General features: G+C 35.5%; 1 protein-coding gene across 3 annotated transcripts in view; it reads right to left on the reverse strand.

Annotated features, from left to right (window-relative positions):
- RNF217 (ring finger protein 217) overlaps nucleotides 1-27,799 on the reverse strand; it is a 121,496-nt gene that overhangs the window by 24,088 nt on the left and 69,609 nt on the right. For 2 of the 3 annotated variants that reach the window (XM_057527761.1, XM_007191100.3), the window contains exons 2-3: nucleotides 15,392-15,625; nucleotides 3,434-3,598 (exon numbers count right to left, since the gene is read on the reverse strand). In XM_057527761.1, the coding sequence (XP_057383744.1) occupies nucleotides 3,434-3,598; nucleotides 15,392-15,625 (399 nt within the window). The remainder of the gene's footprint in view (nucleotides 1-3,433; nucleotides 3,599-15,391; nucleotides 15,626-27,799) is intronic. The other variant, XM_057527762.1, reaches the window with a different exon arrangement.

The following is a 27,799-nucleotide window of genomic DNA, read 5'->3' on the forward strand; positions in this document are numbered from 1 at the left end:
AAACTCAAAAATACATGAATTTGTACTCAATCTAAAAGCAAACAAGACAATTCAAAATACAAGAACAAAATATTTTTAAAGTATTAAATATGCATTTAAAAATACTTGAAATGCTAATAAGAAATGATCATACAGAAATAGGTTCTCAGATTTTTCTGGTGGAATTATAAATTGTTTCAGTCTTTTTCGAAAGCAAATTGGCACTATGTACCAAATACTGAAAACACTGATATCCTTTAACCTAGTAATTCTGTCTTCAGAACTATATGCTTTTAAAGGTCCAAAATATGGAAAAATACATATTCAAGATGAATATCAATACATTATTTATAATATATAGATATTTTTTTAAAAACCCCGAACCCAAACAAAGCCAGGTTTGGTAACTAATAGCAGAAGGATATTTAAGCAAATATTACTTAGTTAATAAATGTTACGAAAACTATTTAGTAACATAAGAAAGGTTTGACATGTTAAATGGAAAAACAAAGTATGTCAAATTATCCCCATACTACGATTCTTTTTTTTTTTAAAGTTACTTAAATAGGGGAGAGACCGAGGAGACACTAATATGTTAACAGTGAGTGAGTGGCAGGACTCTGGTGAATTCTTTCCTTCTCTTTTCCAAATTTCTATCATATGTTATATGACCTTTATGAACAAAACAATCATTTAAAAATCAAAATAATTATTAAAATTATGAATCAATCTAAGCAAATATACCTGTGCAGGGTACATAAATATACTTTGGTCACAACAAAATTTTAAACACATTTGATCATTATTGAAAACATATTCATATGAAAATATATGATAATTGTTTTGTTCACCTGGAAGCACTGTGTGAAATTTTTTTCATAAACTCCTAGCATCTTCCTTTTTCATATTTATAAATTTTAAAAGATTATTTATAAAAATAAAGCCTTGGAATATAAAATATTAATACACTGAATAATATCTCCTTGTGGATTTCTAGTATTAGAGAGGCTTCATGGGCAAAAATATAATTTTATGGTCCAACAACAATGACAAAAAATCACAATTAAGAAAATGCAAAACTTTAAAGTCATATGCTTATAAAAGCCCTGAAACTATCTGTATTCAAAACAAGTCATAAAATACGACTTAAACTGACATAAATTTTATGGAACCTGGATCTCACCAGCAAGTAGATTCTCCACTACAAGGTAGTCATGTAAACTCATTCCAGGGTTCTTTGGCTCCTTTCCCTTCAGCTATTTTAAAGGTAGTTCATTTTCAAACCCCAACCTTTTAGCTATTATTTCAAAAGAGAACCAGCATGTATGCGTCCTCTTAGCTGTTTATCTATATTTGTAAAAACTGCAGGAGCTGTTAGTGCATTCAGTAAATTCCTTACAGCTGGGTGCTTTTTCTTTCAATACATTAAGAGTCCATTTAATGTTAGATTGAGGGATTACAGTAACAAATGTATGTTTTTATGTATTACCTCAACTCATTCAGAAAATCCCTAACATATAATGCTGCAGTAGTCCTCATTTAGCACTCATTCTTAGAGCCAGGCCAACTGGTAATTGTTTCACAGCTTTCCAGACAGATATAAAGTATACGTATGAACAAAGTGTCAAGCAGAATGACTTAAACAGCGCTCCTGAATTCCTACTGGCCTTTATTTAGTTTGAAACTGAGCAGTACCTCTGAATAAATTGGAAAGGCAACAGAAAGGGGGAAAGGCCTCATCTTCCCGTTGTTCTTCAATGGGTAAAAAATAAAAATCTACTGAGCAATTGATGCAGTGATCTGAAGCAGCCTTACTAACACACCATTGTCAAGCAATTATACTCCAATAAAGATGTTAAAAAAAAAATCAAAGGGATAATTGTAGATGAATTTGCCTTCTACAGGGAAAACAAAGAAAGCTTTAACTCAAACATCTGTAGACATCACTTTTAAGAGAGCCAGGCCATCCAAACTATTTCAAAAATTTCTTCCAATTGCTAAGAACATAACATGTTATTTCAGGCAATGCTTTACTTACTGTACATATAAACTAGTATGTGAATTTGGTGTAGTGAATCTGTGCATTATATTTATTCTCATTTATAGGCTTCAGAATATACTTTTACTACTTCAAGCTGCATTCACATGATTAATTTTAAAAGTTTTCCTGATAATTCAAATTTCATTTGTCTTGGTGCTAAGTCTCCTGGAAGGAATTGCAAAATTATTATTTTTTTTTTTTTTTAAAGTTTTAGTTGATTTTTATTTATTTATTTATTTATTTATTTATCTTTGGCTGTGTTGGGTCTTCGGTTCGTGCGAGGGCTTTCTCCAGCTGCGGCAAGCGGGGGCCACTCTTCATCGCGGTGCGGGGACCGCTCTTCATCGCGGTGCGCGGGCCTTTCTCTATCGCGGCCCCTCCCGTCGCGGGGCACAGGCTCCAGACGCGCAGGCTCAGCAATTGTGGCTCACGGGCCCAGCTGCTCCGCGGCATGTGGGATCTTCCCAGACCAGGGCTCGAACCCGTGTCCCCTGCATTAGCAGGCAGATTCTCAACCACTGCGCCACCAGGGAAGCCCCCGCAAAATTATTCTTGAAAGAAAATTAGGCCCGATTTAGACATGATTATCAAAAATAAATTTGGCAAAAAATGGAAACCACACATGGTGGGGTGTACATACGCATATACACACACATAATTTTCTAAAGTGAGCTTTAAAAACAAACAAACAAACTTCAAACTTCAACAGATCCCTATCCTGTAAGAATCAAATCCAAAGTTTTCTGGCTGGATTTACGTGCTGATTTGTCTGTAGGAGATCGTTCCCTGGCTGTCTGCATGGTTGACTTTCAACATCTAGGTCTCTGCTCAAACGCCTGCTAACTCTTGATTACTTGCATGATCATCAAGAGAAAATTGAAAAATGGGATTCATAAAGTCCTGATTTTAGCTCTTAGCTTCTACCTCACCAGATTTACAAAAAGGGAAATGACCAGTTTAATGTAATCCTAAAGTGATAAGCAATGGCAGAGGGGAAAAAAACCAAAGGATTACAAGGATTCAGAGCCTACCTAATGGAGAAGTGATTATAGTACATGTTGGCAAACTAGAAATAATACTTTATATCATTTTCATATGAGCTTTTTCCTGTACACACATCTCCATTTTTAAATGGAAAATTAGAATTCTGAAGTTTAAGATCCATATTTATATGTAGCCTCCTTAAATTTTGAAATGTAATGTGAATAAGAATATACATTGTTGATATATAAAAATCTTCATTTTAGTTATGTAATATAATTACTCTTCTAAAATGAAACAGCAAATATTCTTTTTCTCCACGTCTGCATTAAGAAAGTTATACATAGAATTCACTTCAATATTGTAAATAGTATTGTTCAGTGATACCCAGATGCACATGTTTCTTTCCTTTCCTCCTAAAGGGTGTCTCACCTTGCACTTTGGACACTTCTGGGCATTCCTCTGCCCATGCTCAATTTCGCTGGCCCAGTGACGCAATAATTTGTCTCCTTTTTTGTACTCCTTGCAGTTAACACCTTCATGCCAAGGAGAGTGGCACTTAAAACACCAGACGAATTGGCAAGTGGGGCACTGGATCTGCATAAGGAAAAGTAATATTAAGTACTAGTAGATATATTAAATTGTCTAAAAAGATAAGAATGGTGATGCTTAGGGAAATTAGCTAAAAGGCTATAATTGGTCCAAATTTAAAATGCCTCCCCCTAGAAACTAGAATAAGATATGACTGTTCTGTTATTAAAGGAGGAAAGAATTGCTTTGGCATGGGTGATTTGACTGTTTGTAGACCACACTAGAATTAAACCCTTCGGATATTCTGGAAATCAATTTGGCCTTAAGAAAACCCCCTAGATTGAAGCACAGAGTAAAATCTGAAGGCTCACAATGCCCCAGATCCACACTCAGGCTTCTGCCCTTGAACTCGCCTGTCCCTTGAACCAATTTTCCAGGCATTTCCATTGCTCTTCTTAGCAATGGCTTCATTCACTTTTATAAAATCAAAGCTCCACAGATGCGTCATCAAATGAAAAATGCACTGGCAAATAAACTACTATACCAGCATTTGCTATAATAATGGATATCCATGGTTTGCTATTAATCTAAGGGAGGTTAATTATAAAAATAATATAAAGGATCTTATTAGAAATATATATGTTGGTGGTCCTGTGGCCTGTACCTAGGAAACCATCAGAAGATGTCTTTGTATGTTCACTATGTGGAGGTGTATGTGAAAATGCATGTGTATGTTTTGAAAATATCTGTCTTCCACTTGACATGAAAGACACTTTATCTGGCTTCCTGTATTTTGAATAACAGTGCAGCATCCCATTCTCTCACCATATTTCTGGTCCTCACTCTCTAAAAACATATGAGCATAACTTGACTTTCCCAGTTCTGTTTGATTAAAGTGAAATAATAAAATGTCTCACTGTAAACAACAACTGACTATTCTCTGTGCTCCTGCAAATTACTTCACTGAGCATGATTGAATTTACTGACTACACTTTGAAGATTAGTTAGAATTTCTTTTGGTAAACTGTATACAATATCACTACTTTCTTTTTTGGAAAACCACTTTTTTGACAATGGTGGTTCCAATCTATAGATTAACTGAGTGGCAATTACAATCAGCTCTTCTGTTTATACCTCAAAGCACGGCAGTATTCATCTATGTCAAGAATAGATAATGTTATTCCTATGCAAATATGAGTAACAAAAATACTTTCTCTTTTACTTTATATCAAAACAAAATAGTATTTTGTCATAAAATTCTAAAAATCTTCATGCTTATTTATTAAAATGCTGTTATATGATAATGTTTATACTGCTGCATTACATGCATAATTTATTTTTATCAACAAAATAATGCTGTAAAGTCGATATGAACATCATAAGTTTACAGATGAGGAAACTAATGCTCACAGAGATTAAATAACTTGCCCAAAGAAACATAGCAAGTAAAGTTGTCTGACTTCAAGGCCAGCATTCTTTTCATTGTGCCAAAACAATTCCTCATACTAAACAGCATTCTTGCTTTGATGACTGAAAACCAAAGTGTAAAACTCAAAGAAGGTCATGTGGTTAATCTATTCAGTAAATCAAAATTCTATATGACTATCAACATAAGGTGAATTTTGAAAATACCTTTCAAGATTTTACTCTCATAAATTAGGAGACCCCTAATAAAAGGATGATACTATTTAGTGATTTAAAATAACCATTTTTGCCTTTTCTGATCATTAAAGTTAAAATAAGTTATTTTTAAAGTAAGAAGAATAAGAAGAATGAGTCGAAGTGGGTAAACTCCAGATAATAAAACAATGTAAAAAGATCACTTAAAACAATGAAGAATACATGTGAATATCACATGGGGGCCTATGTGAATGTAATTTTTGAATGTAATGAATGAAATGGGGAAGTCGAAAAGACTCACTTTTCCTCCTGCTTCTGCCACTACATCAGAAGGGCTGGAATATTTAATTCAGCTCTCTTCTATCAGACATTATACATAATTCTAAATTACTGAACTCTAGCATTGTTGAATTAAAAAAAAACAAACCTCTTTGGTTTTTAATCAGTCAGTCTTAGATTATACTTATGAAATGAATAGTAGAAGAATGACTGTGATGGGTGCTTTGAAACTGGGATTAACTCAAAGGATGTCAGACATTATAATGGTTCAAGGATCTCTGTGACCAAGTGCTGAACTATCATATCTATGGATCTCTAAGGAAGACAATTAGAAATGTAGGTTCTCCTAAGAATGATAAGGAATCTAATACTCAGTGTCCTTCCCAGGGACTCTGGCTTCCAACTTCACATAATAAACAACTAAGTTTCACTGCCAATCCTCACAGACAACACTGACTTGGTTGCAAACTATGAAAGGAGTTTTGTGGCAAGCTCTCAAGTGAAGATAAATAAGTTAAATTCAGACTGGCCTGCTTACTGTCTCACTGAAAACATTAAAATAACTACTGCCTTGCTTTGGATTAAAATAATACAAGGGCTAATCACCAATCCCAACCACCTTGTTATTCAAAGACTGCACCTAAATTGTTTAAATACTGACTTTTTGGTTTGAAGATGCCTTATTCATTCCAACCGTAACCATATTCAAAACTGTAGACACGAACACTGCATCTTCCGCCACACGAAATGCCATCTCACAGCCAGAGCCCTCCCGCACAGAGTGCCTGCCTCCTGAGTCATTATGTTCACACGGAGGGCACCACACTCTACCCTGGCTACTCAAAGGGCAGCTGGGGGAGCGGCAGCCTCAGCCACACCTGGGAGCTCGTTGGAGACAAAGAATTCATGTCACACCCCCGACCTACTGAGCCAGAGCCTGCATTTGCGTCCCCATGTTAAAGTATGTGACCCCATAGCACTGGCCACAACTGATTACACCAGGGATGAGTCCCCAGGCTAAAAGCAGGGATCTACTTGTGGGCAAGAAGCCTACGAGGTGGCTGGCAGGAGCTTTGGGCAGAGCATGTTCCTTGTTGAACAGTGATTAGCCAAGACAGATTTTCTCTCTTGAGGAATGAAAAAGGGATATGCATGCACTCTACCTTGGCTGAGGAGGCAAAGACAGAGAAAAGCTAAGTGAACACAGTGCAGATCACTGGAGAAGGGAACAGCAGTCATTTTCACTTCTAGTAACACAACAGAGGGGCTCTCATGCCCTCAGAGCTAGTGTCTGGTTCTCCACGAGGCCCGCCTGGGTGGCAGCTGAGACTGCTTCCTTGCCCTTCCTACTACTTCCCGTGCAACCTTAGAGTAAAACGCGTTAAGTGAGGGGGCTTGAAGGACAGCAAAGCTCTGCTTCTTGTAATTGGAGAAGGTCCAATGAACACAATCTGTCTACTGAAATCTTAACCAGATGAAATGCTACTTGCTCCAAGATGTCTTCCCTATTTCTCCCAACCAGATTCAGCATCTTGCAGAACTTACATTACAGCTACATTACATGTAGCTGTCTAATCTCCCTAACAGCCTACAGGTTCACTGAGGGCAAAGGCTGCTTCTCATTCACTCTGTGTTTCCTGAGTCAAGTAACACAGAACTTGTGGCACATGGTAGGCACTCAGTAAGTTCTTTGTAAAATGAATTATTTTGCACAGAGCAAGTACTGCATATTGGCTAACATTACATGAATTCCAAGAAAACCCAACATGCCTAATTTATGACCAGTGGCTGAAATGGTATCATTGCTTCTTAGATTACCAAATGATGTTTACTAAATATTTTATCCACATAACATTTTACTGAACATCATGATTAATGTGCAAACTCTTCTACAAGAGGAAAGGCTACAAGTGTTTCAAAAATAAAGTTATCAGAGTTAGGAATCTTGATTAACTTGTTCTAGAATCCATGAACGATAAAAGAACCTTATATTACATTTTTTTTACTTTTGAATTCCCTTAGTTTTTCTAGAATTCTGGGCTACAGTGACACTCAGATGACAAATTAAACCAACCCACTTGCCCGAAGCAAATGGTATATTCTCTTGACAGTTCATCATGCCAATAAAGAAATAACCCACAAAACAAAAACAGAATTCAAAACCAAAGAGCACCCGAAATAAGTCTTTTCTTGCCTGAATACTATACACTCCTATATACATAATTATTTCAAATAAATCACAAAATCATTACTTATCAAACTCAAAATATTAGACAACATCCATGTATAAATGTAGCATTGCCAATATGAATTAACTCGATTTTCCAAGAAGAATCTGCTTTATCAGAAATTCAGATTAAGACAAATACTCAAGAATGAAACATGCATCAATTCATTTGCCCATTCAACAGATATTTATTGAGCACCTTCAAGTAACAGATACTGAGTGTACTGATTTTAGGCACACCAAAAAGAATGAAAATACTTCAGTCCTCAAAAAAATTACTGAAGGCAGACAGATATAATAAACCCCAAGAGCTATAAAACCATGTAACAACTGCTAGAGTAGACGCTTGGACAAGGGGGTGCCGTGAGAAATGTGCCTCAGGGAAGGCTAAAGAGTAGAAGTCAGAGAGAATACGGCCTTGGAAGATAAGTGGGATGTCACTGGGACAGGTGACGGGATAACACTTCAGGCAGAGTCCAGCCTGAGCCACCATCGAGGCCTGAGAGCACATGGTGCACTGGGGAAATAGTAAGTGCTCCAGTGGGGCCCGAACAGAGGTGTCACTTCAGCTGGGTCAACCCTGAGCCTTGTAGACGTGCCCCAAAACAGGGTCCAATTAGTCTTACATGAAGGTTCCTATACTCTGATGTGTCTTTCAAAATACACGGTGGTCCAGAAACTTCTTATATGAACCATACAGAACTTATGGCTGTCTGACTAGTATGTCCTAAAGAAACTGATCAATATACATGTAAATAATCACGACACCTTGTAGTTATAAAAAGTTTTGTAACAACTTAAGGAGGTTTTCTTGAAGAGAAGAAGATTGTGAGGAAGTGCTGGGTATTACAGAGAGGAGAAAAGAAGTCTCTTATGCGTGACTTCAAATACTTCCAAGGAAGCACGATCTGCTCCCTTATAAGATCAAATCCTAGAGCAAGAGTGGCAGTGGGGGAAGGTTCCCCAAGTGGGAAAGATGACTTGACTTCTTGCCTTGATTTTATTCCCCAAGATTTTACCTCCGACTTGGGAACCTCTCCCTGAATGTAGTGCCAATAACACATGGGCTTCATGAGACACTGCTCCCTGAACATTCTCCAAACGTGGTCAAGTGAGCCTTCCCTTAATTTCTCACAGCATAGCTTAAACTAAACTGGAAAATAAAAGGGAAACTTTCCTAAAGGTTGGGGACCAAATAAGGACAAGAATGCACAGTAACTCATGACAAGATAACCTAAATGGAGATAGAGTGTTTATTCATATAAATAACCTTACCGACATCCCTCTTATGGTTTCCAGGCTCCTTTTACATGTGCAACACACTATTTATTGCACAATACATTCACTTCAATACTAGCTTTTATTTTCAACGGAGAGGCATGCTTTTCTAGGGCAGTATATCAGAACTTGGGAATGGGGGTTTTGTTCTTTGAAAAGAGTCCTTCCTCTCTAATTTGAGAATCACTGTTCCATACAAATCCATCTTGCTTGTATTGCCAGGAATCATCTTTAAGCATTTATAGACTCTTCCTCTAAACCTAGAGAGCAAGACCCAGAGGAATATCTGAGTCTATCTCTTCCACCTCTTCATAGATGAATATAAAGTGTACTGGAAGATTCTGCTGATTTGTATAACCCAAATTCACTAGCCAGAGCAGGATGGCATCATCCTGTTTTCAAAAGGACACCCTATTCTGAACACAACACAAAAGGCTAACATCTATCTCACAGAGATACCCACGGAAAGAAGCAAGAGGGCTAAGTACAGAGTGTGCATGAGAAAATGGGAGTATTCTCTGTAGCCAATAGGTGAACCAGGAGAAAGAGATCTCAGCCTGAAGGTAACAATGAATCTTTCAAAATGGAAGGGAATGAATGATTCTATAAGTAGCAAGTTCCCTAACAATGGAAGTGTTCAGTGTCTGAATGGCCACTTGGTAGGCATTTAGACTAATGCATGGGGTTCCCTTACAGTTCTGAGATGGCAAATACGGAAAAGTAGAAATACAGAGTAAAGTAGGTGAGAAATGCACAGTCCTAACATCTTCGAGATCATTTTATAATAGGCACAAGGCTTGGCTTACTTTTACCCACTATTCAGCAGGTCGTCAAAGAGAAATGATTCTTCACTTGTCTCTTGTGCTGAAGATACAAGGGATGATGTGATGAAGTGAAAAAAACAAACAGTTCTCCATCCCATGGCTGGTCAATTTACGGTAGCCATGAGCCTCTATTATTACAATTATTGTAGTTTTTTCTTTTTTAAGGTCAGATGAAGGCTAAAATTTCAAATGAATTCCAATATTTGGCTTTTGTTGTTAGAAGTTCCAAGTACAAGTAAAGACTCTATAAAATACTACGGCTAACTTATGCATCAAGACAGGAAACAAAGAACAACTTTAGCAAAGCATCTCATTAGTAACTAGAGGGAGATATGCATCCTAATAAAATTTAGTAGGCTTGCATCATAGCTGAGCGCTATACATTTTTTTAGTGGAAACATATATAACACACCCTTTGTTTAAGATGGCTTCTTTATTTTTTTTTTTAATTTTTATTTTATATTGGAGTATAGTTGATTTACAATGTTGTGTTAGTTTCAGGTGTACAGCAAAGTGATTTAGTTATACATATACATATATCTATTCTTTTTCAGATTCTTTTCGCACTTAGGTTATTATAGAATATTGAGTAGAGCTCCCTGTGCTATACAGTAGGTCCTTGTTGATTATCTACTGTATATACAGTAGTGAGTGTATGTTAATCCCAACCTCCTAATTTATCCCTCCCCCACAAGATGGCTTCTTTAAACTGGGCTAGAGGACTTTTATCTTTATCTCCCTCACAAATCTATGCTAGCAACAATCACTTAAGAAACTACACTTGTTTTCTATCGGCTCCTGACATCAATGATGCATTACTGCCAAAAGAATTCAGTGTGTGTCGTAAGCTAAACTGATCTTGCCAGGCTGATGCACAATCTGACTCCCGATTTGTAAACACTGTCAACTTAAAGTGATGGTGTTGAGGGAAAACTGAAGAGCAGAGCAGCATGCTAACTACACTTTCATGTGAAAGCTTTAAACGTTTTTATAGATGGAAAAAATTTCTCAAATCATGTTTACAAGAAGGAAGTTTAAGCACATTTTATTCATTTATTTTTTATCTATTTCTATATAAATGAAAATTGTTCATTGGAAGTACAACTGAAGAGGTACAGCTGGGATTTGAATAAACAAAGGACAGGCAGGCCCCCAGAAGCAGAAATAATGGGAAACCATTGCCACCCCTAGGGCCAAAGAGACAAGGGAAGAAAGAATTTTCTGGAGCCTAGTGAGAATTAGAAACATGGGGGAGGGACTACCTAGGGGGAAGCCACAGTCATGGAGGGATATAGCTACTGCCAGAGCTTTGCACTGAATTAGGAAGGGAGTAAGGAAGTAATGCATCAACTATTCTCCTTTCCATCCTCCCATTTCCTGCCAATGCTAACCCTTGGTTGAACCCAAATAGAGATTGAGATGGTAAGGGAGTTGGGAGAAGCAGTCCAAAGAGGTATCTTTCTGGAGTTTAGGACAGGTCATCGAGGTTTGAAAAACTGACAAAGGAAGAGGGTAAACAGGGTATTACTAGAATTCCAGCCTTTCACTTAAGCATATTTTAAAGTATACCAATTAGGAACAACAAACCCATCGACTTGATTATATTCTTAAAGACCTTAGAAAAGTTCTTTTCCACATGAGGAAATAATGTATTTGTGCAGTTTTATAATATAAACTGTGATTTCAGCCCAGAAAATTTATGATTACAAGAGAGAAAAAGTAATGCATAAGATACAAGGTAAGAACATAGAGGGAGTTTCCTCAGGACATATTATTGGCTTTTTTCACCTTATGATGAGTCAAAGCCCTGTTTTGTGAATTATCAAGGTTCTGCTCAATATTTGTGGGAGAACAGTGGGGATTATTATTAGTTTTGCCTCAAGGAAACCATAAAGAGGATTATCTCCAACATGTTCCCTGTGTTGATTTATGCATGCCCTTCAACTTACTCCAAATCAATATGAAAAGGGGGATCGTTTCTTGGTCTACACTTGGAAATAAGAAGGAAACCCAGAACTGCCCCTACCTCAGTAAAACTCCTAGGAGTAAAATAAGTACATTTAGTATCTGTAATCCTCTCCTCTCCCCCATGAGAAACTGTAACTTTTCCCACGTCCCAAAACATATATTTTTAATTTCTGTGAATTCAGGGACCTCCTCCCCTCCTCAAATATTAATGCTTTCCATCCACTCCTAGCATTAGATCCATGCTTCTTGGATATCTCTTTGATGCCCCAAAGGGTCTTCAAACTTAACTTTACCCACATTTCAAATGAATTAGTTTTCTACTCCTCAAACCTGCTCCTCTTCCTCAAGACATAGTCTATTTCATCCCCTCTTTACTCTGACCATCCATCAGTCACCCAATCTTTTATTCCACCTCTATTCTTTTTGACTCCTTAGTCCCTTCCCTAATAACCCAGCATTGTTCATTCTGCTGCCTTTGCCTGAGAGTGATAATAAGCATAATAATTTCTAGCATGTGTTGAGCACTTAGGATATATCAGACATGGTGCTAAGCACTTTATATGTGTGAACTTGTTTAATCCTTATTACACTCTTATGACAGGTATTATTACTAGCACCAGTAAAAGATGCAGAAACTGTACTCAGAGTTACAGAGCTAGCCTATGGCAGGCTGAGAATTTAAATTTGGTTTGAAGCCTGTGCTCTGACCCACCTTTTCTAGCATAGCAAATTCAACATTTCAAGGCTTAGTTTCATGTGTTTGCCCTTTACTGAAGCCTTCCCAATCTCTCCTGTCTTTTCTTCTCCTGTGCTCTCAGCATATTCCACCCACATTTATTATGCATTGGCCCATTTATTAGTTCCCTCAAGACATATATTTTGAGAGAATACTCTACCAAAGTGCTTGACACAGGTTGTCAGCAGTAAGCAAGTCTGGACCTGGTCTCCTAGAGACCAGTGGGAGAGACTTTAAGCAAATAACCACACGAATGCAGCATAAAATCTTAGCTGATAATTGCTATGGAGAAAACCTTCAGGTGCTGCTGATGTGTCTGTCTCCAGGCATCAACTGAGAACCATTATAGCCATAACTTCAACATTTTTATTTTCTCGATGCTAACTTGTTCTCTGTATTAACATTCATTTGGAGCTGCATTAATAAATTATAGGAACTGTTTAGGTTAGAAATTAGATTTCTAAATGGAAACTGAAATCAATCTTGTAGAAATGGAGTGGTAAAACTTTTTGGCTTCATGAGTTGCAGGGATGAGAAGGCAAATGTTATGAATGAGAAAGACTGGATTTGACCAAAGGCAAGGTTGTCTCAATGTAAATTTCTCAATTCAGGAATATGCTTGTATTCTTTCATATAGTAAGAGTTTTATTGCGTTCAGAACATAATGAAAAGCTCTATTTACTAAATTTTTGCCAGAAGATGTTGAGTGAGGGATGAGTTTATCCTAGAAGGTTAAACTGGTACCTAAAAGTTCTTGTTACTGCTTGTTGATATATTCTGTTTATCCCTTTTCCACCTGCAGTGTACAAAAAATTTACAAAAACCTATTCAAATGAAGTACCCAAACATGATATTTTATATCTCAAATTTCATATCTGATATACTCAAAGGTATTTCCTGCTATAAAATAGCTATAATATTTTCAAGCAATTTTAACCTTGTATGTTAAGTGCTTCTGAACTGACAGCAGAAACCATAATAAATGCTCAAAGAATGACATCTTGGATCAGGACATTATAACTCGACTCACAAAGAATAATATTGAAATATACATTACAAGGGTTTTATTAATAGATACAAAACACAATTTAGGCTCTACGCAATATTATGAAGAGAGTTTAAATTGCTCAGACATGTTAGACATTAGTAGTAAACTTATTTTCTATTTCTGTTGTCTTCTGACTCAATTTATTTTATTCAAGTACTTGAATTCACTGCTCTGAAAGTTATGACAAACTATACCAATTTGGAAGTGGGCTCTGTTATTGGGAAAACTGAATTTTAAAAAATACAGCAAACCTAAAAAATATCCATTGGTTAGACACAAAGAATGATGATATTAGTCTCAGTTTAGGGTGCTACACTGTAATCATGAATATCACAGTGGCTTTGCTGGAGTATCCATGCCTGCGCTCCCTTTACTCATAATATCCAGACAGGTATGGGCACGTGAATCAGGTAGTTAATACTAATGTGAGAACTTGGAGTTTAACGATGAAAATGCTATATAAACATTGTACTAAATAGTAAAACTCATTGCTTCAGGAATTGTGTAGAACTATGTAGAATATAGAACAGGAGGATGGATAATTTACCTCTTCTGTTATAGATCATCTTTTCTGTAAGAGTAAATAAGAGTAACAACAATAATCATCCCCAAATTCTGCAGTAGCTTTATTTTTCTTGAGAGCTGCTTAATAGTTTCACTTTAGTTTGAGATTTTTCATCCCTCACCTGTTACCAACGATTTTAATTGCTTCATGATCAACAACATCTAGTTTGTATTGATTTCTGCTTCATTTACTGCAAAGGTTCCCAATTCTGCTACATATTAGAGTCATCTGGTGAGGTTCAAATATTTGCAAGACAGTTGTTCTGGGGCGAGAGGGTTGTGGGCTGGAGACCAGGCACTGGTGTGTCTAAAAGCTCGCCAGGTGATTCTAATGTACAGTTAGGGCTGTGAATCAAGGATTTGCTCCCACAGTTGTTGTCATGGTTTCCATGCCTTCAGTCTTGCCCTCCTCTGACATCCTCTATGTGCTGCCAGAATGATCTTCCTGCAATGCCCACAGAATTAAATTCAAGCCTGAGCACAGTGTAAAAGACTCAACATGATCTGCTCTTAAATACCTGACCAGCTGCCTCCCTGCTACTCTCTCTCCCTAGCTCTATCAAGCACTCATTTCCAACACGCCTGCCTCAGCCTCCAGGCCTGACGCTTACTCATCCCTTGCTCTGAAATGCTCTCCACTGTTTATCTGCCTGGAGAACTGCATCTTCTCCATGAAGCCTTTCCTGACACGCTAGCCCCCTCCTCGGTCAGTGTTCTCAAAGTACAAGTGTATTGGGTTTCACGTTTTTGTTTTTTGACTACTCATATTGAACTGTCATTTTAGAACATATGTCTCTCTCACCTTCATTAGACATTTTTATGAGCAAGGACTGTGTCACATTTGCCACTGTATACCCAAAACTTAGCACACTGCCTAGCATATACTGGCATTTTGTATTTGCTGAATAAATGAATAAGTAGCATATTATACTATTTTCACTTATTATAGACAGAACTGGAGGAGACTCAAGTTGGGTTCACTGAAAAATTTAAGTTTGTACTAAAATTTTTTAAAAGTCTTAGTATTTATTTAATATTTAGTAATAGCAATGATAATTACTTTAAAGATTAGTCTTCAAATTAGTGAATTTTAAACAGGTTAAAGCCAACGAAGTTTAATTAAATCCTCAATAGTGCTCTAATGATGATAATCATAGCATCCCCAAACCATACATTTTCAGAATCATAGCCATTGTATACTCACCTCGGACTCCGATAAGGGAAGGAAGCCCACTTAATGCCTACCACAAGTTGGCCTAATTTGGCTGCTCCCAACATGTGCCATCTAACCCACAACTCTGGTGAACATGCTTACTTTGTATTTGCTTTCTGATCTGGAAGGGGTGGGAATATGTCCTTTTTTCTTGAAGGTTGTAAAGTGCTTGCACTGAGGGCATGGCTTGGTGCTGGAATCAATACGGCCAAGTTCCAAGAAGTACTTGTATTTGATGGAGTCTTCATGCGTTAAGTTATAGATAACCGTTGTTTCTTCCAAGAATTCAAAACATTCTGTGATGGGGCATTTGATTTCCACTTGGCCAAGTTGTACCTGTGTGAGAGAGCAAATGGGAGAGAAAAAACACACCAGTTATTAAGCTTCTCTTCTTTTTTCTTTTTCTTTTTTCATACAGTACTGCTTATTTCATGATTACTGTAAAGGATTATCTGTCATTTTTCATGATTCCTAACAGAATAAATGATAACCACTTTGGTACCTATATCAGGCAGTACCAAATAATTAATTACTATATAATGTTTCCAAAATGATTGATAGCATCTTTAAGCATTCTCTATCATTAAATATAATGATAATCAAATATGAGAACTTAAATGGGCCTAAGCCACAGGCTCACCTAGGAAGCAAGTTCTCATTCCATCCTCTGGAAACTGCAGGATGAGACAGCATTCAGACAAGAGCCAACTAAAGGAACAGCTAGGATGAAAATGTGTTTCAGATTTTTCAACCTTACTACAAAGTTTCCTTACTACAACCTTACTCAGCAGTAAACTTAGGGCACATTTAACTACGTTAAAAAGACAAAAAAAGAGGATTTTGAAAGTACTTATATATACTACATCTAGTAGTTTAAAAATCATTGCTAGAAAAACCCTCTATTTTCCCTGACTCTTCCAGGCAGAGAACATATAACTGTTCCCATGTCATCAGAATCATAGGAACAAGTAAGAAAATTAAACCAATCATAATGTTGTAAAATAATCCCTATGAGATCTGGCTACTACTGAGGTAATTTATAAAATGAATTTCTTCAAAGAACTACAGAGTTAGATTAGGAGAGAGGAGAAGGAATATACTGGAATGTTACATTTATTTGGTAGGGGATTCTAGAAATGGTTAGCATTAAAAATTACAGTGTAAGATTCAAGTACAAAGTGTGGACACAATTAAATCTTAAAAGATGAAGAAAATAAGATACTTTGAAGTAAGGAGGACCTGGAATTGTTTTCCACAAGTAGAGCAAGAACTCTTTATATTCATGGCATCATAATCTCTTTTTGCTCATCTTAGGGTAGCAGAGGGAGGTAGTGAAAGCTCCAAAAGGCAAACAACACTAAACCATTTCTTTTTCACTTGGGTGAACCTGACATTCTGAGAAGGCAAAACACATTGACCTGAATGAGAAAAGCACGCTATGAAAATGGAGGGAGGAATGAGGAAAAGCCACATGATCCAGGGAAAGAAAATCTCTGCAGTGAGCAATTAACAAAAACCCTAAATTCATAGTAACTTTTCTTTTAACTTTGCTGTTTCTCTGGCACAGACTTGAGGAAAGGCAGTTAAGAAGCTACAGGCTGAAGGATGCCTGGGAACAAGATATTTAATGCTAGTAAAGGACATGAACCAGGCTGATAATGAAATGAAAAAATCTGGCTTTGGGTAAACCATCTTACTAGTACTGACCTGTTGAAATGTAAGTTGCTCTATCATCTTATGCTACAATTGTACAAAACATAGTCCAGAGAGGTCTTTCAAATATTAGCCCAAAGCAATTTTTTCTACTTTTTTTGATGAGTCTGCTTATGGTTACAATCAGATTTTATTTTTATATGTTACAGAGTTATTATAACCCAAATTATGTTTTGTAATGAATTATTTTCAGTTACAGCTGAAGGCAGAGGCTGTCCAGATGACCTGGGATCAGAGCAGGAGGGCAGAGCATGAAGCCATGTTAGGAGTCTGAAGCAGATGCCTATGAAAAGAGACTTCAGTTTGCAGCATGTGAAACACAATTTCCTTTCATTCCACATAGAAGGAGTCCACTTGGATAATCTCAAGGGACTCTCATTTATTGAAGAGCTGCACACTTTTGGGAGTAAGAGCTGGAATGTTTTACTCCCAGGTCAATGTTTTAACCTGGCCTCCCTTGCCTCTAAGTTTATTTATTTTAAGTATATAAATAATAACAATCGAAGCAGTAATTTCACAACCACTCAGAGAGTCAGGTCGTATAGAAATGGAATGTGGTATAGGGACCAGAACCAACCAAGGCAGCTCAAGGGAGAGAGTAATCTGGTCACTCTTCCCGCAGTGGGTGTTCATTACCACACCGCACTGGGACACCTACCATCCAACGTCCAACCAGGCGCCTTATCTTCTCCTGCAGTGTCTCTCAAATCTGCCTGTAAGTCTATTCTATTTCCATAGCACACACAATTTCCTTATGCTTCACACACTCTGCATTTTGCGTATTCCATACCTGCTCTTCTCTCTGAAAGCTCCAAAATCCCTACCCCACTACACTGAGCCAAATGATCTCATATTTTATTAAACAGACAGAAGCAATATGATCACGTTCCTTTATCTTCCCACTACAAACTCTCCCAATCTATGTCTGTCTCCATCTTTTCTGTCTTCCTTCCTTTTTTTGTATTCTTCCCTGTTATTTTTTTTAAGGATCATGCAGCTTGATCTATTCTCTTCATCAGATTTTTTTACAGTTATTTAAAAAAATATATTTATTTATTTATTTGGCTGCTTCGGGTCTTGGTGGCAGCACTCGGGATCTTCCTTGTGGCCTGAGGGATCTTTAGTTGCAGCATGTGAACTGTTAGCTGCAGCATGTGGAATTTAGTTCCCTGACCAGGGATCGAACCCAGGCCCCTGTATTAGGGGCGTGGAGTCTTAGCCACTGGACCACCAGAGAAGTCCCAAGTCTTCCCTTTTTTTTAGCTTTTATGTTTTTCTTTCATTGTTTGTTTTTAATTTTTTATATTGGAGTATAGTTGATTTACAATATTGTGTTAGTTTCAGGTGTACAGCAAAGTGATTTAGTTATACATCTACATATATCTATTCTTTTTCAGAATCTTTACCCATATAGGTTATTACAGAGTATTGAGTGGAGTTCCCTGTGCTATACAGTAGGTCCTTGTTGATTATTTATTTTGTATATAGTAGTGTGTATATGTTAATCCCAACCCCCTAGTTTATTTCTGGCTTCCCTCCTTTTACAGCATAAGGCCTGAATCTACTTCCAGGACAACTGCATGAGTCTCTTGAAGTGTTTGTTGAGAATTCAAATTTCCTGGCCCACCTACGGCTTATACAATTTGAATTATTGCTGGTAAGCTAATATTTGGCAGTTTGGAACAATTACTCATACAATCCTTTGAATTACTCATACTTCTTCATACTAACAATATCCCCTTTTTCATAATAAAATGCTACTCATGACCTATGCAATCTCTTGGCCTCTACATGTCTATCTTTTCCGAATAATTTCCTCAATTTCTGAATAATTTCCTCAAAAGATCACTAAAAACCAATAATCATGATTAAGCAAAGTGCATTCATTTACTTATTCAACAAGGTACATATTTCATCAATTTATAAATATTTCAGTATGGGTCTAAAGAAAATAAGAAATCTTTAAAAAACATAATCATGATACTAAATATTTTCCAAAATGACAATAATTCTTTAATATCAATTTAACAGTTTCAATAACATCATCTAACTTCTATTTATAGGATTTTATGTACTTAATATCCTTAAAACAAAGGTCTAAATTTCTGTTGTGTTCAATGTTAATACTACTATTTACATCACTGAAAAATATGCTCTCCAATTCTGAACAAAAACATGTCCATTCTTGTAAGACAAAATTACTTAATTCTAAAACAATCTCCAAGGGTGTTAGTAAGAGACACAATTATCCACTAGATAATTATCCACTACCTTAAGCTAGATGGCTAATTTGTCACTTGGGAGAACTCAAAAGTAATTTAATGCCACAGGTGAAGGAAACCACTGGAAAAGTGACAGATTAACTCTTCCAAAAAACAAAAAAAGAGAGAAAATATAAACCTTGGATTCGAAGCTCAGTTTATCAAATGCATGGTTTATGAATTTGATCTTGGTTTTAAGTGTTGATCATGATAGTTTACAGTGTGCCTTGGCCTTTTGTTCACTTAATACCAAGGGATTTCAGATTTCCTCTATCATTAAAAAGAAACATATTAATATGGCAGAGGAGAAGAGAATACCACAACAAAAGCACTAACAATAGTCATGAAATGTATGCAGCACCTCCTCCATGCCAGGCACTGTTAGAAGCACTTTCTGTGCATTAATTACTTTGTGGAATACCATAGAGCAGAGTCATTTTTAGGTTCTGCATTTCTCCATAAGGCTGCTTTACTGATAAATATGCTTCTTTATTTACTCAGCAGGTATTACAGAGCATTGTGCTAGATGCCTTTGATTTTTTTAAAAAACTAATGAAAACCATCAAGTCAAATATCCCAGAAGTTCTCTCAACCCCAAGCAAGAAAAATATAAAGAAAATCCACTAAGGCACATCAAGTAAAAGTGCCAAGTACCAAATACAAAGAAAGTATCTTAAAAGCAACAGAGGAAAAAGACATTCCCACATAGAAAACTTCAGCCCCAGGTCCCTTGCTGGTAAATTCTACTGAGAATTTAAGGATGAAATAACACTGATATTACAAAACTACTCTTAGCGAATAGTGATAAAAAGGCGGGGATCACTATTCAGGTTGTTTTATGAGGTCAGCATAATCATGATACCAAAACCTGATAAGGACATTTCAAGAAAGGAAAACTACTGACTAATCTTTTTGTAAACACAGATGCAAAAATCCTAAACAAAACATTAGCAAACCAATCTAGACAATACATGAAAAAGATAATATATCATAATCAAAGTGGGCTTATTCTAAGAATGCAAGATTGGTTTAACATTCAAAAATCAATTGCTATAACTCACACATTAATAAAATAAAGGAGAAACATCATATGATTATCTCTATAGAAAGAGGAAAGGTTATTTGATAAATTCAACATTCATTCATGTTAAAATCTTAGCAAACTAGGATGAAAATTCCTTAATCTAATAAAGAGTATATATAAGAAAATCTACAGTAAACCTAACACTCAATGGTGGAATATTGAAAGCTTTTTTCTTAAGACTGGAAACTGGGTGAGTATGCACTGCCACCATTACTAAACATTGACTAGAGCTAGCCAATGCAAGAAGAGAAAAAGAAAAATGAAAATAAAATAATTAGAAATGAAGATATAAAATCCCCCATTTTTTGCAGATTGCATATTGTATATGCAGAAAATCCAACATAATCTACAGATAAACTATTAGGATAAATAAGTGAATTTAGAAAATTTGCTGAACAGGTCAATACACAAAAATCAAACTTACTTCTATACACTAGTAACAAGCAATTTCAAAATAATATTTAAGAAATAGTATCACTTATAACATATTAAAAACATCAAATATGAATAACTGCAACAAACAATGTTCAATACCCCTGTATAGAAATAGCTGAAATATTTTTGGGAAAATGGAAAGAAGCAAATTAATGGAGAAATATATCAAGTTCTTGAACTGGAAGACTCATTAAAGATGTAAATATGGTCCATATTGACCTACAGATTCCAGGCCATTTTAATAAAATTTCCAGCAATTTTCTCTCTCTCTTTCTCACTCTCCCTCTTGCTCTCTCTCTCTCTTTTTTGAGGGGAATCATCTTCTAATTCAAAATAGTAATTACAATAGTGTGACACTGGCACAAGGATAGATAAGGATAGATATCAGAAAAATAGAACAGAAGAAGAGTACAGAACAGAACCACTTACATACGAACACTAGATGTTTCAAAATTATAGAGCAGTGGGGACAATGTTATTCTTCAATAAAGTGTGCTGGGTCACTTAAATATCTATTAAAAAAATCTGTTTGATTCCTACCTCAAACCAGGTAGACTGTAGCTATAATTATAAAAGGTGAAACAATAAAACTTCTAAAGATGATAAAGAAGAATATCTTCATGTCCTTAGGGAAGGGAAAGATTGCTTACACATGACACTAAAAAAACTCACCATTTAAAAAAAGTGATAAATTTGACTAAGTAAAATTTAAAACTTCTGTTCATCAATAGATACTGTTAAGAGAATGAAAATGCAAATGAGAATTGGAAAAGATATTTGCAATATGTAAAGAATAAGGTTTTGCTTATCCAGAATACATAAAGAGCCCTTCCAAATCAGTAAAAAAAAGGCAGACAACCAACCCAACAGATAAATGGTCAAGAGGATGTTCAAGTGACCAATAAACATATGAAGATATGTTTAACTTCATGAGTTGTCAGGGAAATGAACATTAAAACCAAAATGACATGTAATTTTGAAGGAATTAATTAATTGAGCTCTCATAACTCTCAAAGATTCAGCAAAATAATGTTTAAATAGTTAAAACAATAACTATACAATTAGTGCAGTATTAATTTTCTATTCAATCATGCCAAACGTATTTTTCTATATACAGTCCTCCTTTATGTTACTTAAACTTCTTTCTTCTTTCCTCACTACCCAAACTTTCATGCTCCCTTATCCACTTAAGTAAAATTTGATCCAATAGGTGAATTGCACATTCAGATTTGGGAACTCAAGTAGTAAAAAATGTTTCCTAATGTGTGGAAAGAATTATAAACTTAATCCAATTTTTCTCCTTGAAAAGCACACTGAGATATACTATTAGGTTGTAAGCAAAAATTTTTTAGGATTCTATAGCTTATCTTGATTCTCTAAGAAGATAACACCCAAATTTGAATCCATCCTCAAAGAATATTAATATGGAGGGCTTTTTCAATGCAAATCACTGAGTAAGTATTTAGACTGAGAGAGAAATGCATAGTGTGCTCAGATAAACAGAACGAGTATATATTCAATTAACTGTAATCAATTTTACCTTTTGAAAGGTAGAAATTTTAGAACAGGCTAGATATTTGGATACACTTTAGAGAGGGAAATATTTCTAAAAGAAAAAAATTTGAGCTTACTTTGTTTAAATGTTATCCACTCTTTTTTTCATCAGTACACTCATCTAAATCAGATATTCCAATTTATTACAATCAGAAAATAAAGACACTACACAGGTAATTTATGAAAAGAACCCTGGAATGGAAATCAGATATAGGATTCTGGTGTTATTGATATTTATGTGGCTGCATGTCCTTGAGTTCCAGGGACACACAAAACCAAATCTCTTAGAGATGGACTGATTCACCTTTAGGATTCCCTGCTGGCACTAAAATGGTATAATTATAATATATGCTCTAACTTACAAAAAGACCGAAAGTGTATGTAAGCTCTAAAGCTTTAGTTCTAGCTTAAAAAGCTGTAGAAGTTAATAGTTAAAAGAGTAGATTCCAGACTCAAATTGGCTCTGCTCCTTACTACTAGTTGCTAAATCTTTCTCTTGCCCAGCATCTGTATCTGTAAAAATCGGAATTTACCAATCGAATTTGGTTGTTTAGAGGACTGTATGAGTTGATTTACATAAAATACCTGGAACAGTACCTGATAGGGATACTCGATAAAAGTTTGCTAATATTTACCTTTGTTGATATTCAGAAAGCAGTATTTCACAAAATTAATTTCAGAAATGAGAAACTCTTTTATGCTTATTTCTTATACAAGGAGAACATTTTAAATTCTGTAATCATCCATAATTCATAATTCAGTACTCTCATTCATAATTCAGTGTTCTTCCTCCAAAAGCATATATGTAAAGGAAGATAACTAAAAGTACAAATTACATGAATATACTGTAGAACTAAATGCTGAGATACAAAAGAAAAACAAATCATATACATTACATCAAAAGTGTCCCCATTTTTAAAATAAATTTAACCAAGAATGGAAATACAGATGCATAATTATGGAAAGGTACATATATAGTTCACATTAATAGACATAAAATCGCTTTGGAAATATTTTAGTCAATCCGGTACCACAGATTAATAATCAGTATTACTCTAATGGGAGAGGGAAGCCTTAAATTTTGTTTTACTCAGAGGTTTAATTTCATTTAAAGGGGGCAAGTGAAAATTTCAGAGACTAGAAACAACTTTGGAAGCTTTAAAAAAAAATATTACGAAGCTCACAAGAGACCTTTTATAACTTCTCTCTCCCCATCTTCATTGGTGTCTTTCCCTTGGCTTTCAAACTATGCTTAAATATCCTAAAAATGCCAAAAGCAAACAAAAGCAAAAGCCATTGGTGGTTTAGTTATGGAAAAGTATTTTGCCCTTCCGCAAATCATATTAAATTCATTTAACAAGTCTGAAAAGTGACATAAGAAAGCAAAATTTTGCAGATACAGGTGATTTTGAGGATTTACGAGTATTAGTGCCCAGTTAGAGCCATTGACTCAAGTGTGGGTATATTTAAGGCACTGGATTCAAGGAAAATTATTGCAAAACAGACATGTCAGCCCAGACATGGGTAATGTAGTAGCTCCTCCAGTTTTTTTCCCTGTACACACCAAGGTAATTTTAATTCTCTCTTGGGTCTTGTAGCATGTTTACCCACTCTTCTTGGTAAGGGATTGTTAAATACTTGAAGATAGCTGTCATGTCCCTTCAGTCTTTTTTCTCAGGAAAACATCCCACTTCTTTAACTATTCCTCACCTATTGTTTGAAGACTTTCCTTCTTCCTACGTTGTTGGTTTGTAAAAGTGTGATACCCAGAAACCAAAGCCATCATGCAGGTGTGGTCTGGCTACTGGGGAAACAGGATTATCCTCAACCACAGTAAACTGAAAGAAAGGAAAATGAAAAGAAAAAAGTCCTCAGGAATTATAAGTTACCAAAATTAACCCAAGAAGAAGTAGAAAACGTGAACAGGCCAATTATAATAGAAGACATGAGGGTATGTCTTCTTCTAGGAAGGCCATTTCCTAGATTTTCACCTTGTTGCAATTGAATATTCTCTCACTGAGAATATTCTTGATGAAAAATAATATTCTCTTTCTCTCTGTGGTTTTTATTTCTTTTCTCATCTTGTCTCTTTCTCATTTTTATTACTTTTACTTTGGTCCCTAAATCAGGCTCCCCAAACAATTAATCTTTTGTTTCTTAAAATAATTAGCTTTGGGCTTGCTTATCCTTTTTTTTTTTTTTTTTAAAGGCTTTTTTTTTTTTTAATTTTATTTTTATTTATTTATTTATGGCTGTGTTGGGTCTTCGTTTCTGTGCGAGGGCTTCCTCCAATTGTGGCAAGCGGGGGCCACTCTTCATCGCGGTGCGCGGGCCTCTCACTATCGCGGCCTCTCTTGTTGCGGAGCACAGGCTCCAGACGCGCAGGCTCAGTAATTGTGGCTCGTGGGCCCAGCTGCTCTGCGGCATGTGGGATCTTCCCAGACCAGGGCTCGAACCCATGTCCCCTGCATTGGCAGGCAGATTCTCAACCACTGCGCCACCAGGGAAGCCCCTTGCTTATCCTTTATACTGCTTTTTTCTTTTTTAGTTTTCCTTTCTTTTGATTTTTACATTTAGTATTATGCTCTCCCTGCTTTTATTTGTCTCATTTTGTTATTCTTTTTCTAGTTTCTTATGATCACTTTGTTTTTTGCTTTTACTCTTTAGTAATGAATACAGTTTTTGCTACGTTCCAAAAATTTTGGTATGAAATGTTCTCTCTTCATTACTTTCTAGGTAGTTTATAGTCTGTTTTTACTTCCTATTTAACTGTTTCTTAATTTCTATGCAGTTATAACTTTTTTTGGTAACTTTTTTTCTAAAATTTATTTTCAACTCTACTTGATTATGAATAGAGTAAGTAGACTGTAAAAAATCTTAATTTTGATGTATTAAGGTTCTTTTCTAGCCAATTACATGATCTTTTAAAAATGTTTTTTGGATATTAAAAATATTTAATCACAAGAAGTAAGATTCTATATAGGTTTCTATTAAATCACAGCTTTGATGATTTAAGTCAACTTCTCTATGGGCTCATTATTTATCTACTCAATCTGATTCTGAAAGAGGAATATTGAAATTGCTTACTATAACTTTTTCAAATTATCTTTGCACTTCTAGTTTTTATATTTTTGGTTTATATATTTGACTGCAGTGTTTCTTGTGCATACAGGCTTGTGACATATCTTCATAAACAGTCTTCTCTCTATCTGGTGTTTTTACATTTAAATTCTACCTCAACCTCATCAGAAATTAATACTACCACTTCCTCTTTTTATTGTCATTTTCCTCCTATGGCTCTGCTCATTTCTTCTCACCTCAACTTCATTTTAAATCACTTTGCTGGAAATGATTCTATGGATTAATTAAATACTCAAATATTTATTCAGTGCCTACCATGGACAAGGCACTCTACTAGCTACTGGGGAGAATTTAAAAATGAATAAACTACCTTCAAACAATTTTCAGTTTATTAGGGGAGAGAGACTTGGGCATAAATAACCATGGTTCAGGCAGAGAAGCACAAAGGAGAACTGGGTTTGACTGCTCATGGAAAAGAAGGTATTTTAGTTAAACTATGAAGAATGAAAAGGATCACAATGAGTAGATTTGACTATGTCTTATTTCTTAAATAGAAAAAAAAAGAAAAATAATATGAAATACATATCTGATAATGTTAGGTCAGAAAACATAATAAACATTGTATTTGTATATTATAAATATGTAAAAACATATGTGAAAAAACATATAAACTGAGAGGGAAGAAGAAAGAATTACTAAAACTATTTTTCAGGTTGTGGAATTATTTTTTTTCTTATTTAATGTTCTAGTATTTTTGTTACAATTTTTATCATTCAGTAAATATTTTTTGCATCAGTGTTTTCTGACTCTTAATAGGTGACAGATACAGAATGGATAGCAACACCAGTAAACCAAAACTTTGCATTGGTCTTGAAAACAAGAGAGAATACTGAGAATTATGGGTCCAGGATTTTACTTATCAAAACTAAATTATGAACATTATTTAAGTTTGTTTCTGAACACACTTGGTGGTCTAAGTTTATAGCCTCTACCATTGCACTGATGGATTCTGGGCTCTGTCCTAACCCTCTGCAGGGTGCAGTGGAGAAAGCAGACATTTCGTAAGTCAACTAAACGCTGTGGGAATCTCATCCCACACAGTCCTGCCATCATCACAGCTACTTCACAGAAAGCAACATTCCTTTCACGGAGCTCATGTCAAAATAGTTTTTTTTTTTTTGTATAATATCCAGAAACCTCTCTTCTTGAAACTTGTTTAACAAATAGAACAACAAAATCACTCCTTACGATACTACTTGTAAACCTGGAGGTAGTCCAAGTTTGACAAACTTTAAAAATACATGTTCTGTATTTTTATTCACAGCCATTTCAATATTTGGTGGGGTTTTTTTTCCCCTACAGGTTTTAGTCTTTCAATACTGGCAAGCATCAGTGCTTTCCTAGACTTTAAACCAAGTTAACATCGTTTTTTAACTTAAAAAGAGCAATTTCAACAGAGCCTTTTCATGCCAAAAACAAAGTATCTTTGTGCACCATGCACCCAGTTCTAGGAATAGTCTGTTCATTACCTGGAGTTTTTAGATTTGAGAAAGAAAAATATAATTCCATTCCTGGCTTCTATTCATTATTTGCAGATACAAAACACTGTTTAGTGTAGAGTGACCAAATTTTCCTTTCTATCTCCCAGGAATAAAGTTAAAATGTATATGAATATGAAAAGAGAAAAATATATGTTTTTTTTTTAAGTGTCTTCTCTTTTGATGTTTGAATTTTAATACCTCCAAAGTAGGGAGAAATCTTTGCCTAGGAGTATAGAAATCTCTTTTAAAAATATGATTGAGCTAGAGAGGTATCCACAAAAGGCTAGCCTGGTGAATGAAAAGTTTTGTGGTTAGAATGAAATAGGGTTGGAATGCCTGGTATACCCACAGTGTTAAATGTCTTGATTTACTGCACATGCACTTGAGAAAATCCCATCCTGCTTCAACTGAGCTTCCTTTCTTTAGGAGACCACAATACAACGATGAAAACCTCTTGACTTTGCTGCTGGCCAACGAGGTAAATACTGCTCTTGCATTAGAACTGAGACAGCTCAAATGAGATTGTTTTGATTGAAATAACAAATCACTTAAGAAAATTAGCTAAGATAAAGTACAGAGGAAGATGGTAAAACAGAGACCACAACAGAAGACTGTGAGCTCTATGGAAAGAGTAGAACACATCACCATATCCTAACAGAGAAAATAATCATAAGTAAAAATGAAACTCAAGTTGTTTTTAAAAACCCTTATACTTTTCTCTTCTAAGCCAAACATAGGAAAAAGTGTAAATGGAGAATAATAACATAATTTAAAAGTTTTTTATAAAGCACTTATGAAAACTATATAAAAATACTTTATATATATACTAATACTGTTTTGT

Source organism: Balaenoptera acutorostrata, chromosome 14, assembly GCF_949987535.1.
Source record: "Balaenoptera acutorostrata chromosome 14, mBalAcu1.1, whole genome shotgun sequence".
NCBI lineage: Eukaryota > Metazoa > Chordata > Mammalia > Artiodactyla > Balaenopteridae > Balaenoptera > Balaenoptera acutorostrata.